This window comes from Charadrius vociferus, unplaced genomic scaffold (genome assembly GCF_000708025.1).
Source record: "Charadrius vociferus isolate BGI_N301 unplaced genomic scaffold, ASM70802v2 scaffold324, whole genome shotgun sequence".
NCBI classification, from domain to species: Eukaryota; Metazoa; Chordata; class Aves; order Charadriiformes; family Charadriidae; genus Charadrius; species Charadrius vociferus.
The window spans coordinates 2,094,165-2,107,451 of NW_009648041.1; the positions used below are offsets into that span (position 1 = coordinate 2,094,165).

Sequence of the window (13,287 nt, forward strand, 5' to 3'; positions counted from 1 at the left end):
GGAACTTCTGACGTTGTCCTCAGCTGTCCCATCGCCACCCAATTCACATTTGATTTCTGAACACTTAACTGCAGCTACCAAGGTTTCCTTATAAAGCCTGCCAAACTGGCACTCAAGTCACTAACCGCCTCACTTATCCTATGTAATTTCCAGTGCAGCACAAAGGAGAACGGGAAGCTCTTGTTTTCTATACGTAGGCACCATGCTACACTTCATCGTCCTATAAAACATCACCCGAAAGCTCTCTCCTACGCCACACTTCAGTCAGTGCTAGTCGAGGAAGACTACAACTAGAGTTTAAGGCACTTCATTCTGAACGAGATCCGCCTGCCTGCCGCTTGCGAGTCAGCTGTAGGCTGCTATTGAGAAATCCATTCAATCCGTCTAGCCCGTACCACCACAGGTCACCTCTGTAAAACACCTAGGCTTGATATAATACAAGTATAACTACCGTTATTGCATAGGACTACACTTGAGTAGATAATGCACCCAACTACTTTTACAACATCGTTGCATGTTAAAAATTAATAACATTGTTATCAAGTAACAGTTATTTGCAGATACAGTAATTTACTCTTTTTTTGTTTGTTTGTTTGTTTTTTCTTAAGTCAGCCCCAGTGCTGAAATAAAACACAAATTACTATAACGGGTATATTAACTACATAGTTACGTTTCCAAGCATATTACTACCTTTTTCTGTATCGCTAAAAATAAATATATAAGTTCAGTTTCTCTACAGAGTTGTTTTATTACCTAGTCTAAATTTGTCCTCTACCTTAAATGTGTTTAAAAACATTTTCAAAGTGAGACTGTAATATACAAAATATTCTCAAAATCTCTCTTAAAACACAGAACCCTGCATAAAAGCTTCCTTTCAAGTGTTTACAAAGAACGCAGAAAACTTCCAATGAGTTTTAAAAATGTCAAAAAATTGTTGCAATATTAAGAGGCAAAAATCTTACAAATGAAATACAAATATATTTAAAACAAAAAGTTGATGATAACTAAGGATCCATGCAAATCAAAATATACTGTACAATGCAATTTTTTTTAAAAAAAAATAAAGCCAATTAGATATGTACAACATAATGTGCCCAGCTGATAAAATGTATCGATTTATTTTTGTCCAAAGAGTGTATACCAACTTACAGTGCTCCTGCTTGTTTACTGTTGGCAAGCCATCAACGCGTGTTACAAAACAAAAGGAAAATCTCAGAGAAAAAACTCGAACCATGATCAAAAGGAAAACCCAAATCAGCTCAGAGTAAAATTAAACGGGCACTCTGAGAAAGAGACTCGCATCTCCCTGCAATTTTCAGCAACGGCATTTTATATCACAATCAACACAATCAGGATGTCTTAACACTTCGTCGTCGTTTGTATTCTGAGTGGAGTAGGGTGGGTGGTTTTCCCCAAACACTTGTCTTGCAAAGACTGAGGTTTGAGGGACACTGTATCTTTAAGGCAGCACTATTCAATTAATACAATTACAAATTGGACTTCTTTTTTCCCCCCTGTTGTTTCTTTACATTCTTTAACTTTACATTTTGTTTCCAAGTAAATAGGTAGCATTTACAATTCTGTGATTTTCCCCCCCACCCCCAGCAGAAACAGACTCTTCATTTGTAATTCTATTGCTTTGAGTAGATTTGACCAGTTCAAAGTTCTTGGCGAATCCAGTTCACAGATACTGTACATATGCTGTACAATATTTTGGAGGCATTGGTAGTTTTAAAATAGAATATACAAGTTTCTTCACAAAAATTCTAAAAAAAATCCTATATATATAATATATACACACACGCACACACACTGGGCTACTGATGAAGCACAAGGAGAAAAAAAATCAAAAAAATTCTACAAAAGGTAAATTATTTAATCTACTGATCAAGAAACAAAGCAGTTTATGAAAGGTGTGCCAAGTATATGCTAACAAGCATGATCGGTGTCCTCCATGCTCACGCTGCTCCGCCTGCTACTCGTCTTCGACGCTCCAGGAGACACAGAGGAAAGTAGCGGGTCAGTTACTCCGACAGGGGAGAGGGTATCGTCCATCAAGATATCTTCCAGTTTGGATCCCATTTTTGGAGGAACGCTGTAAGTGCCAGTTGGTTCAGTCACATTTCCGAGGTTGTCGCTGAAGGTGATGGTACCGTCAGTGAGATCGAGGGTGGTAGTGCAAGACAGGTCTGTGTGGTGCGGCATGATGTCTTGGTTGCAGTTGTCCAGCACAGGCTCCTGTTTGATGACCCTGTTGACCATATCAGGGGAGCAAAGGCCTGTAGACGGAACAAGGGACAGTCCATGCGCCCGAGCTTGCATCTCAAGTTCCTGTAAAGGAGGATAAGGAACAAATTAAAAAAAGACCCAAAAGCAAAAATCTGTCAGGCTCATGTGTACTGTGACATACAGTTTCCTTCTGTTGGACACAAACCGTTTCCCCCCTTTCCAGCAGCAGCAAGTGCTCGCACCTTGGATGCTTCTGCCCTGCAGATTTTCACCTGAACATTAGTCTCTTGAACACCACCCCACACAGGTCCTTCACACTTCTTAGAACCCACAGCAGAGCCCAAACCCAGCGCCCTGCAGAACAGACATGGTCCCCCTCGGGCTCCTTCTCAAACCAGTGCCACGGTAGGCAAGTTTGGCATCAGGTGAGGTGGGGAAAGCATTTAAAATTTAGAAATCTGGACTTTTTACAAGGGCATGTAGTAATAGGACAAGGGGTAATGGCTTTAAATTGGAAAAGGGGAGATTTAGATTAGATATTAGGAAGAAATTTTTCCCTGTGAGGGTGGTGAGCCCCTGGCGCAGGTTGCCCCGAGAAGCTGTGGCTGCCCCATCCCTGGAGGTGTTCAAGGCCAGGTTGGACGGGGCTTGGAGCAACCTGGGCTGGTGGGAGGTGTCCCTGCCCATGGCAGGGGGGTGGAACTAGATGATCTTGAAGGTCCCTTCCAACCTAAACTGTTCTATGATCCTATGAAAAAAAAAAAGTGAAATAGCACAAGCATACGCTTAGTACTTTTTGAAAAGTCATATGTGAAGGCATAGCTTGTCTAACACAGGAAGGTTTTAGACTTCACACAGCCAGGATTCTTCAAGTCTTAATGAAAAGTTTAAATCCCACCTTCACATTTAATCGTACAGACGCACTTGACTGAAGACAGATAATAGAAGAATTCACTTATATGCCCTTTTTCAAATGCAGCAGTAAGAGAGATGTTTTGCTTCTACTTATGCATTAATTAGGCAATCACAATCACTGTTGTCATTGTACTGTTTTCTGGATATTCCTCTGACTGAGGCTGATTAATAGCCTTTTCTCTATTTTCAAGTTAAGACAACAAGCTTCTAATGGCATGCTGCAGGATCAATGGAGAAGGTGGAAGAAGGGAGCACATCTCCCATCAGCTAACATGCAAAAATCAGGAGTTCCTTATTCTGTGCTTAATCAGAATCAACACAAAAAGGAAAAATACAGACTCTAGGTTATTTGCTGCCAGATGTATTGCCCATTATTCAAGGGTCTGGTTTTTATGTTTATTTGATTGAAGAAGTAGCCAGAGCAGATGGATAATGCAAAGGAAGATAAAAGATGCTTAAAAAGCAATCTGACTTAGCTTTGAAATGCCACTGCTTGATGTTGCTCTGCAGACTGGTTATGCCTCTCTATCGTCTCACTCTAGCAAACAGATTGCTCAAAGTACAAAAACTGCGCTGAAGCTCATCCCAGTCTGTTCTATTTTAAAGCTGTTTACTGCCACACTTGACTCTCAGGTATTTCTAGCTTGATTAGCTACTTTGTGGGTTAGCCGTGCTGCGGTTCAGGGGTCTCCCGAGAAGGCAGCCAGCCTGGCACGCTGCAGCCTGCACGCAGAGTTCAGCTGTTCGCACTGCAGGTGAGCAGCAACGTGAGAGTATCCGGGACATCACCGTCTCCGTGTTACGTGGTCTTACACCCAATTCTAGATATACTTCTTTAATTACCCCTTTATGGGGAAGGGTGTATATCCAGCTATCTTTGCCCACCTGGAGAACAGAGCTGATGACAAAAGCTGTGTAGGCTGCAAGGGTAAGGTTTCCTATCCAGCTTGAGGTGAAGGCAAAGGAATTCATTGGAGAAATGGAGTTCTTACCCCTAAATCTCTCTAATACAGGCTATTGGGAGCCTGGGTGAATCTAACAAGGCAATAACTCATGGAGAAACCATATTCATGCCACCTACTGCTTCTCAGTGTTGAGGAGAACTGATCTACAGTCCTACAGACTTCAAGGAACAAGGACGAAAACCAACCACAGCTCCTCGAGGAAAAAAAAAAAAAAGCAGCTCGACATTCATAGCTCTTGACTGTCTTGAGACAAAAACTCTTGGAACCCTCACATTAGGTGTGCTTCTCTGCAACTGCTCTCAGACAAGGCAGGGCAGCCTCAACATTAAATACAGCTGCCAGTCCCCACGATATCTATGGGAAACTCAAGATACAGTGCTGCAGTGTCTGTCACCAATACTGCCCTCCCCGCACATTTTGTCCTGTGAGCAGTGTCCACCCTCCACTGGAAAGCAGATGACAGATTCCTGCCGAGCATCAGGGAGAGGATGATCGAGAGAAGCAATAAGAGATCAGTTGTAGATGACTGCAATCTGCAGAGCTTCTCTGACAGAGAGGGCCTAGATTGGTCCCCACACAGTTGAGAAAACCCACAAGCAACACAAAAAAACTTAAATGATTGCCATTCATCCAAAACTGCTTCAGAAGAAAAGCAGCACTAAAGCTACAGGTCAAAAAAAATTCCCCAAACAGGACAGCTAAAGTGAACATACTCCTAAACAGCTGAACTGAATTTCATCACTGTCAATGAACAGATGACATATGACGTCCCAATTCCTTAGATGTGGCACCCAGAAAAAAATACTACCATATAAATCTTTTAGATAGTATGGTCTGCAACTTCTGAAGGCCAGAGTAGAACAGACCGGCCATAAGTGCTTTAGTAGAGCGATGGGATTTTATTTTTTTTTAAACTAACATATCCTGCTTTTTTTCCTGGAAAAATCTCTGCAGACATCTCAGCATTGGTCACCGTTAATTAAAACGGAGGTTCCTTCTAACCCACATTCCTACAAACAAGCTTCTGCTACCATCATTTGCAGTCAGACACTGTGACATCAAGAGCATTTGCAGCTTATTTATCAGCAAACCTGTATTCTGAGCAGCAGGTGCCTGTTGGCATGTTCCAACTTCTTCTGTCTGTTCTCCAGCTCCTTCGTGCGTTGCTGTTCTCTTTGCAGCTTACGGATGTAGTCGACTGATGCTTTTAGAATAGTTCCCTTATTCCAGCGCATATCCCTTTGAAATCAATATAAAAGGAAGAGTTAAGGCTCTCAGGGAGGCTTTATTTTATAGTCATTACCTTCACACCAGCAGCTATGATTACACCTCATATATATGTAACACCTGGCTAATATTTATTCCAAGTTTATGAATACAGAAGGCATTTGATATGCACTAGAGGGGGCCAGAGTGCAGCTAGTAGGAAGGCGACTGCAGCCAGCCCCAGCCTCTCTGAAGAGCAGCTATGAGTTGCTCCACGAAAAACCACCTTAAAATAATGGAAACTCTCCCCAAAAGTGTCACGGGGCACTGATCCAGATTTAAGGGAGACTTTCAAGCTCCAGAGCAAGGGGGTGTTCCTTGTTATTGAATCAGTGTTGGGTAAAGTTAAGACAAGTTAATAACAGTAAAATTACCTAAAAGAACTACTGGGAAACTACCACAAACGCTGGCAAATGATCAGCGAACAGATACACAGATAGGCTCTTTATTTTTCTTTTTTCTTGGAGGGAAGGGGAATATGATGGTTTCCCAGAGGAACTGCCCTCCGTTTTCATAGAAAGAGGGATTGGTTCTGTCTTGCTGAGCTATGACATCTAATAAATTAAAAGAATTTAGTAAGACAAACAGCGAGACGAGACTAAAGTTTCACATCCTGACACCTCTACCTCTGGTAAGGCAGTCATTCCTAGCAGCAACCCCAGCCCTGCCGAAGCACGGCGTCCTGCTGGATGCTGAGCTGCTGCACGATGGCAAGGTGACCGTTTTGTGACAAAAATCATCAAAATTAACATAAACTTAAGCAAGTTCCAAAAGGGAAAAAATAAACCCCAAAACAATCTCCAAAAAATATAATGGAATCTTCACGCGTTTCTACAGTCATGGAGTGCTGAGATCATACAAGAAAACTGAGGACTTTTTCTCCCTTAAGATATTTTTTTTCCTTTTAACACCTCCCTCCCACAGCCTCCTTGGGCACATTATACTTACGGGTCATTTGACTTGGGTATCAAAGTGCCTAGTTCTTTTATACGATCATTAATATTAAATCTTCTTCTTCGTTCAACTTGAGGAAAAACAGCACAAATGTTACAAGCAATATTCACACTTAATTACAACATATAAAGCGTTTCATCAAAGATTTCTTTAAGGGCCTTTGAAATGTCCGCCTGAAGCTTAAAATGCAGTGACAAGAGTCATTTATTTTGCTCTCCTACACATGGACACACTAAGACAGAAGTTCTGTCTATACGGTAAGAAGGTCGGAGTGCTGAAGTGGCAGAGCTAAACCGAGACTCTAAAAACCAGGATGGCTGTGTTAGCACAGGACTCTACTGAGAAGCGAATGTTTTCCTTGGGAAAAGCACCACAGAAACTCAGAGACAAAAAACTTAGATGCTCAAGGAAATCCCAAAGCAGGAAAGGGGACAAACCGTATAGTCTCTTTTTTAAAGGGCTCTTCCAGATGGAACATTTTGAGGATCCAAAAATCAAGCTTAAATACCAGTTTTCCTGCATTAGCTTTTCACGCTATGGAAAAGGGTTCTGAATAGCTCAAGGCATGAAACAGTTCCTTTTTTCCAGTAATACGAAGTATAAAAGGACAACTTAAGATCCTTTAAGTCATAAGATGCGCATTATTTTAAAATGGTTTTTTCCAACATGGAAACGTGTTCCCTTCAAAAATGGAATTCATAAAATTGCCACACTGAGGATATGCACTGATGTTTAAAATCACTAATTGACCACATATTTAAGATTTTAGATTAATAAAAAAAAAAAAAAAAAGGCAAAATTGTGCAAGGTGGATTTGTTAAAAGCAACTGGACCAAATGCTGTTGCCAGTAATTCCATTCACAACAACCACCCGGTCACTTGGCTTATTGAAAAAAATAACAATAGAGTTTAAAATTCAATAGCAGATTTCAGCACATATTTCACAAGAATTCGAGATATTTGATCTACGGGCATAACATAATGAACTGGTACTAAACACTACATGCAGTGTTTCAGTCAGATTTCAAACAGCAGCCTTCGAACCCTTAACATCTAAAATCAATACTAGAACTGGTGCAAAATGCAAAGAACCAAAACTTACTCAAGTTGTGATTGTCTTTCTTTTGCCTCTCCTTAGCCAACGCTCTCGCTTCTGACTCTGTAGGAAAAATACATGCTGTGCATGTGAATGAAGTAATTAGAATTAAAGTAATTCAAACACAACGTTTCAGTCTGCGAAACATTTGCGCAGGAAGCCGGATCGATATTTGTCAAACCAATTACGACACCCGTTCCAGCGAGCGCGAAGGGCCTGTACGGTAAGCTGTGATTGCCAAAGCACAACGCTGGTGTTGAACTTCACCCCGGCACCCGCGGAGCATCTCTTCCCACACTGACTTCCGTGACGAGAACGTTTCCCACGGAGGCCCTGATTCAGCAAGGTATTTGAGGACAACAAACTGCTGAAATCCAACATACCTTCTCCTACGTTTACATGCAGGCGGCACGCTTACGCACCGCACACAGACGCTGGACCAGCGGAACAGCATGCTTCGTGCATTGCTACCTGCGCAGGATGTGAAGCAGCCGGGAGTCAGAGGCTCTACTCACCGGAATTAAGGCTACGTCCTTTTGTGGCACGTGCACGCACATCACCACAACACTCAAGGTACAACTTAAGTGACCTATTAAAAATACTGTATTTCCCAGCTACGCTAACTGTTCTCATTATATGGAAAAAAAAAAAAAAAAAAAGATGAAAAATTCAACACTTTAATAAGCAATATTGTTAGAAAATGATGGTCCTTGCTTCAGGAAAAGCAAAAAGAAAAATAATGACAACTATGCTGCACATCAAGTTAGTTGTTTCCTCAACTCAGAACTGTTCTTACCCTTGCTCCACACATTTATTACTGGACTTCAGCATGTAACAGTTCAGGCAAAAACATAACTAAATTTGTTATTTTCAGTTCTCATTTGATCTTACATTTCTCAAGCAATTTTAATTATTTTTTTGTTTGCTCTATCCCTTTTAGTTTTTAAAAAGAATGAGGTCTTTAATCCTTGACCTGTTGCATTTAAATCTCAAAACCAGCAAGCATTATTTAATTTTGCAGTGAGTCAGTGAGGACAAGTGAACATGTGATCTATTATCACACAGACCATTATGGAAACAAACCCCCCTCGCTCATTCCAACAAGTTTCTTTCCTGTATTATTTCATTTTTATGGAATATGGATTATGTCCCACCCAATTCAAAACAGCAGGTGATACGGGTTTCCTTTGGAGTACTGGAAGCTGACCACCACTCAGAACACAGAGCTACGCCAGTATTACATGCAGTGTAACAAGACATCTTCTATGCCAGGATCCCAAAGGATCCCCAAAAAAAGCTTGAAAGAACATTGCATATCTCGATGAAATTTGGGCTTAATCCAACATTGCCTTACAAAACAGATATGAGGTTTGTAAGGCCAAAACCTATGGAAACTGCTCTCCCGGGTAAGCAGGATTCCCATTAAATGCTTCAGTAACTACAGCTGAGAACTCACAACCATCATCAACATCAGATGCTTGGGTAATAGATTTGACTTTTCCTGGTTCTTCTTAATTTTTATATTTATACAGTAGGATGGAGAAAGGTTTCTGACAAATGCTAGATTTAAGTATTGCAAGCTCTCTCCAATCTAGTTCCAACAACAAAATCAGGAAATAGAGAACCAAAAGACTCCTACCCGTAATAACATGCTGATTTTAAAATCACCGGCTGTCAGAAAGGACCAGCAATAGTGCTTTCTACACAAAGCCTTGGCCGGATCAGTGTCAAAATGACTGCTGTTAAATATGAGTTTAATTCCTAAACCTCTCCTAAATTAACTGCAATCTACTAGCGTATATTTTGAACAGAGAAAGCACTCAACTAAATTGTTTCTGTGTCCAGGTGAATGTAGCGTGCAGACATTTAACTTGGTTCAGATCTATTCTGATGTACTGAGGACTTCCACATAAGATCATTTCACTCACTGATTTCCCCTTTTTTTCTGCCTTCTTTGCCTAAAGTCTTACAACCCTCTGCAGTGAATCCATCAGCCTGGACATCTGACAATTTGGATGTTTAGTTTGCAGCTTCCAGCCACATTTAACTTTTATAACTGGGGCACCGAAACTGCCTGTAATGCAGGACTTTGAGCAGTCCTCATCCCCTCCCACAGCTCCATCACTGTACAAGCTTTTCTTTTTCTAGCAGCCACAAATCATTGTGCAGTTTCTGTGTCTTCATTTGGTGCTGAACTTAAATTTTGTGCAGTCATATAAATGCAAATATCTGCCAGCTCAGAGACGTGGCATTTCCTCCTGAGAAGCTGACTCCTGGGCTATTAAAACTGCTCTACTTAAACTAATTCCTGCCCAGAACCTGCTTTGCAACTGAGTCAGCCTCTGAGTTTCCACAACAGAAACCCAGAAAGACACCATGTCCCTACCATACTGCATACACTATGACTCTCTGTTGGGCTTAAGAACAGCCATTTCTGGGTATTAAGATGATTTTGTCACTGGTTCTAGAACGGTTCTCCACTTGTTCCCCCTGCGGTCAAGCTTGCCTTGCATACTGTATCCTACATGTGGTTGTATCCTTTCAAGTGAAGCAGAACAGTAAAAATGAAACATGCTTGAGAATACAAAACTTTTATTTCTTCCTTCAAATTATTTAGCTTCTGCACATATGTGCTTGAAAGAGAGAGGCTTTTAATGTCCCCCCCCTTCCCTCCCCCTGCCTCCCACGGCTTATTCAGAGCACTGCTGGAAGAACAGACATGACAAGAAATTTACAGGATACTTCATTTTCATCTTAATTGAAGAGATGCATATTCTCTCTTAAGTGCCTAATTAGACATTTTATAGGATCTAGGTGCCCTGACTTCACATCACAACAGGCTATTCGTCCGTTACTGCCCTCCTCTACTGGAGTAAAGCCTCAACACGTAGCATTCCTCAACATGAATCCTGCAGACTCCAGATGCGAGCTTATTAAAGTTCAGTGTTGACAGAGCAAATAAGCCCAAACTAGAAAACAGCTCTGCAAGAGGTGCACAGAAGCTTCCTGTGACATAATGTTTTCAACGTGCAGATTCCACTATAACGACTAGGGACTTGATCTTAATTTGTCACAGTGAACACACACATGTCCACACATGAACACAATGGCATTGCAGGCTAAGACATCTGCCAAAAAAAGTGGTCTGCAAAGCAAAAAGTAATCCATACGCTCTTTCTAATAACAGAAATTATGTCCAATATCACCTGAATTCAAAACAATTATACTATTGCTCCAAGGTGGTATTATAGACATATTTACCTGTGAGCTCCCTTTTTATATTAGGAAGATTAGCTGGACATGAGTTGCTGATGTTTAGTCCTGGAGGAGGCATGCTTTGGTTGCCATAAAGGTCAATCAAATTGCCAGACACAGGCAACTGGAAAAGATAAAAAAGGAAAAGGATCATTTGTTTTGCCCTTATGAAAGGCTTGGTACAGAAGAACAGAGTTAGGATCTGCTAAGAAATCTGTGCTCTTTTCCATGTGCAAAGAGAGTGTGCAATAAGGTCAGCAGATGTCAGCAGATGTCACAGATAGGCACAGGTCCGAGGAATAAAACACCTACATTGGGAAAATTCTGTCTTTTCAAGAATTTGCAGAAGAGGTAACATGATGACAATATTGCTGTAGTGTTGCTCCTTACTTGTCAGTGAAACTGTTACGTGTGTACCCCCATCACTTCTCTTATTCGAAGTATCTGAAATAGCCTACAGAACGCTCCTGGAGGAAGCCCTCATTTTTCCAGGAATATGTGAGTGAAAGTACTTAGCAGCTTGTCACATGCTTGACGGAGAACACTGTATTAATCAATCCCAGTTTTCATGTGATTTGAAAGCTACCTACACAGAAAACTTTTAAGTTTACTTTAAACTTATGCAACAAGAACACACAGCAGTAGGAGGAGGATTATTTTGACATTAAGTTTCCTCAATTACTTGTTCATTCTGCTATTCTTATTTAGGTACGTTTAAGCAAGGAGATATACCCAGAAGCAGTACGGTATTCCAAGACGACTTATCAAAGTTATCTCTTTAAATTGAAACGTATTTAAAGAAGTTTTTCCTGAGTGGATTATTTTACCCATCTCTTTTTTGTTTCCAAACTAGATTTTGAAAAGACAGGTGTCTTTTCAGGTGACACTTCGATATCTTATCTGAGTAGCAATACTTCTTATCTTCCTTGCTGCAAAGAAAACCAATCCCTCCAAGACACTGATCCTGCAGAGATTAGAGTATTAACTTTACACCCATGTAAATAATGCTGTTGAATACAATGGAGTGAGTCACAGCCTGGACTATTAAAACTCCTACTGATGGTCCTTGCCAGACTGAGACCTAAGAAAATTTCTCTGCCATCTGGAGCTACTGTAAGAAGCAAAAGTTGATGCGCATCCCTTAATGTACCACCAGCCAGAAGCCATGCTGATACCGGTCCTGAACAGTGGCCAACAACAAAAATTAAGTCCCCTAACTCAATCTTTAAGTGATAGAGGAAAAATGTAACTGATTTCTCACCAAGATCCAGCTTTGCCTTCCTCTTAGCTCTTGAATGCAATAAAAAAACCCAGAACCCAAAAAACCATCCAAACAACAAACAGAACACCCCAAGAAAAAAAAAAAGGAACATCTAGAATAAATCTAAGGTCACAGCTGTCCGGCACAGACTATGGTGCAAGTTGTGACGTTATCCACATTAATGTCAGGGTGACCACTCCCTCTCTCACTGCTCTACAAGGCCGACCCTTGTATCTTTTGGCCCCTCAAATGCATCCATGACAGAGGCACAGCAATAGCGTCACACACCCTTCTGACTTGGATGCGCTTTTTCTATTCATGCTCCTGAGCACGGAGAGAGCACAAAGAACTTGTTTGTAGCCCAGGGACTTGAAGTTCAGAACCAGACATGTGAAATCTAATTAGGAATTTCAGGGAATAAAGAAAAAGAAAATCTATTTCCCCTCCCTCCCCAAGAAATCTAGACTCTAGCGTCTGGAAGCCTGGGTAAAGCAACTAAGTTATAATTAAAGATGGAGAATAGTCGAGGTCACCAAGCTGCTTTACTTACTGCAAGATGGACCCTCCTTGTTATAACAGGTTTGTGATTTTAATTACATTTTTTTTCCTCCCAAAGGTGTCAACACTGTGCCGGATTTCCGTGCAAATAAACAGGGCCTGTGCCAGCAAACACCACAAAAAGGGAATGTAAGGTGGGCAGCAGCTGCTGACGTGCATGCTGAAGTCCTGCAGAAACTGCAATCCAGAGGAACCATACCCAGAGCCGTGCAACAACCAAAGCACAAGCACTGCTGCTGCAGTCTTTGCTAAGTAAAGGAAGATGAATGGAGACATTTGCACAGCTGAAAAACCAGGTTTGCGTGTACACATGAACGCTTATCAAGGAAATACACAGTAGAGGTAGGTGCCAACAATCTCAGTGTAAAGCAGTGACCCATAAGCAGAGAGACAGACTGGCTTGCTTTCTGTGACTACTTTTCTCAGCAAGCTGAAGTCCACAGCTCAAAGCTTCAGTTCTAACTGTGTGACTACATAAATGGTCCACGCTCAGTATGAGCCTCTGAGAGGCCTCTTCTCTCGCGTGGCTGCAAGTCACATCTTTGGGACTAACTTTATACAACCCCTTTCACCTGAAAAATTTAAAGTGTACGCAACACTTCAGCTCATCTCACATGGCTAAAATACTTGCAGTTAGAGATGAGTTAAAACTGAGGCACGTCCTCATTCCCAATTCTACTCCAGGTCCCAGAGGAATAAGAATTAGTTGACTTGTAAGGTAAGACCAATAGTTATTAGTGCAGAGTTCAGGGAACTGCAAAGGGGAGAGGACCCCTATGCTGGGGGCA

General features: G+C 41.4%; 1 protein-coding gene across 7 annotated transcripts in view; it reads right to left on the reverse strand.

The window, feature by feature from the left end:
* Positions 1 to 607: 607 nt before the first annotated feature.
* The window catches only part of MITF (microphthalmia-associated transcription factor), a 54,343-nt gene continuing 41,663 nt past the window's right edge, over positions 608 to 13,287 (reverse strand). For 5 of the 7 annotated variants that reach the window (XM_009883580.1, XM_009883582.1, XM_009883585.1 and 2 more), the window contains 5 exons: positions 10,687 to 10,804; positions 7,432 to 7,488; positions 6,324 to 6,399; positions 5,201 to 5,348; positions 1,526 to 2,331 (listed from right to left, as the gene is read on the reverse strand). In XM_009883580.1, the coding sequence (XP_009881882.1) occupies positions 1,930 to 2,331; positions 5,201 to 5,348; positions 6,324 to 6,399; positions 7,432 to 7,488; positions 10,687 to 10,804 (801 nt within the window). In that variant the 3' untranslated portion in view covers positions 1,526 to 1,929. Of the gene's footprint in view, positions 2,332 to 5,200; positions 5,349 to 6,323; positions 6,400 to 7,431; positions 7,507 to 10,686; positions 10,805 to 13,287 lie in introns of all 7 variants that reach the window. The other 2 variants (XM_009883581.1, XM_009883583.1) reach the window with 2 other exon arrangements.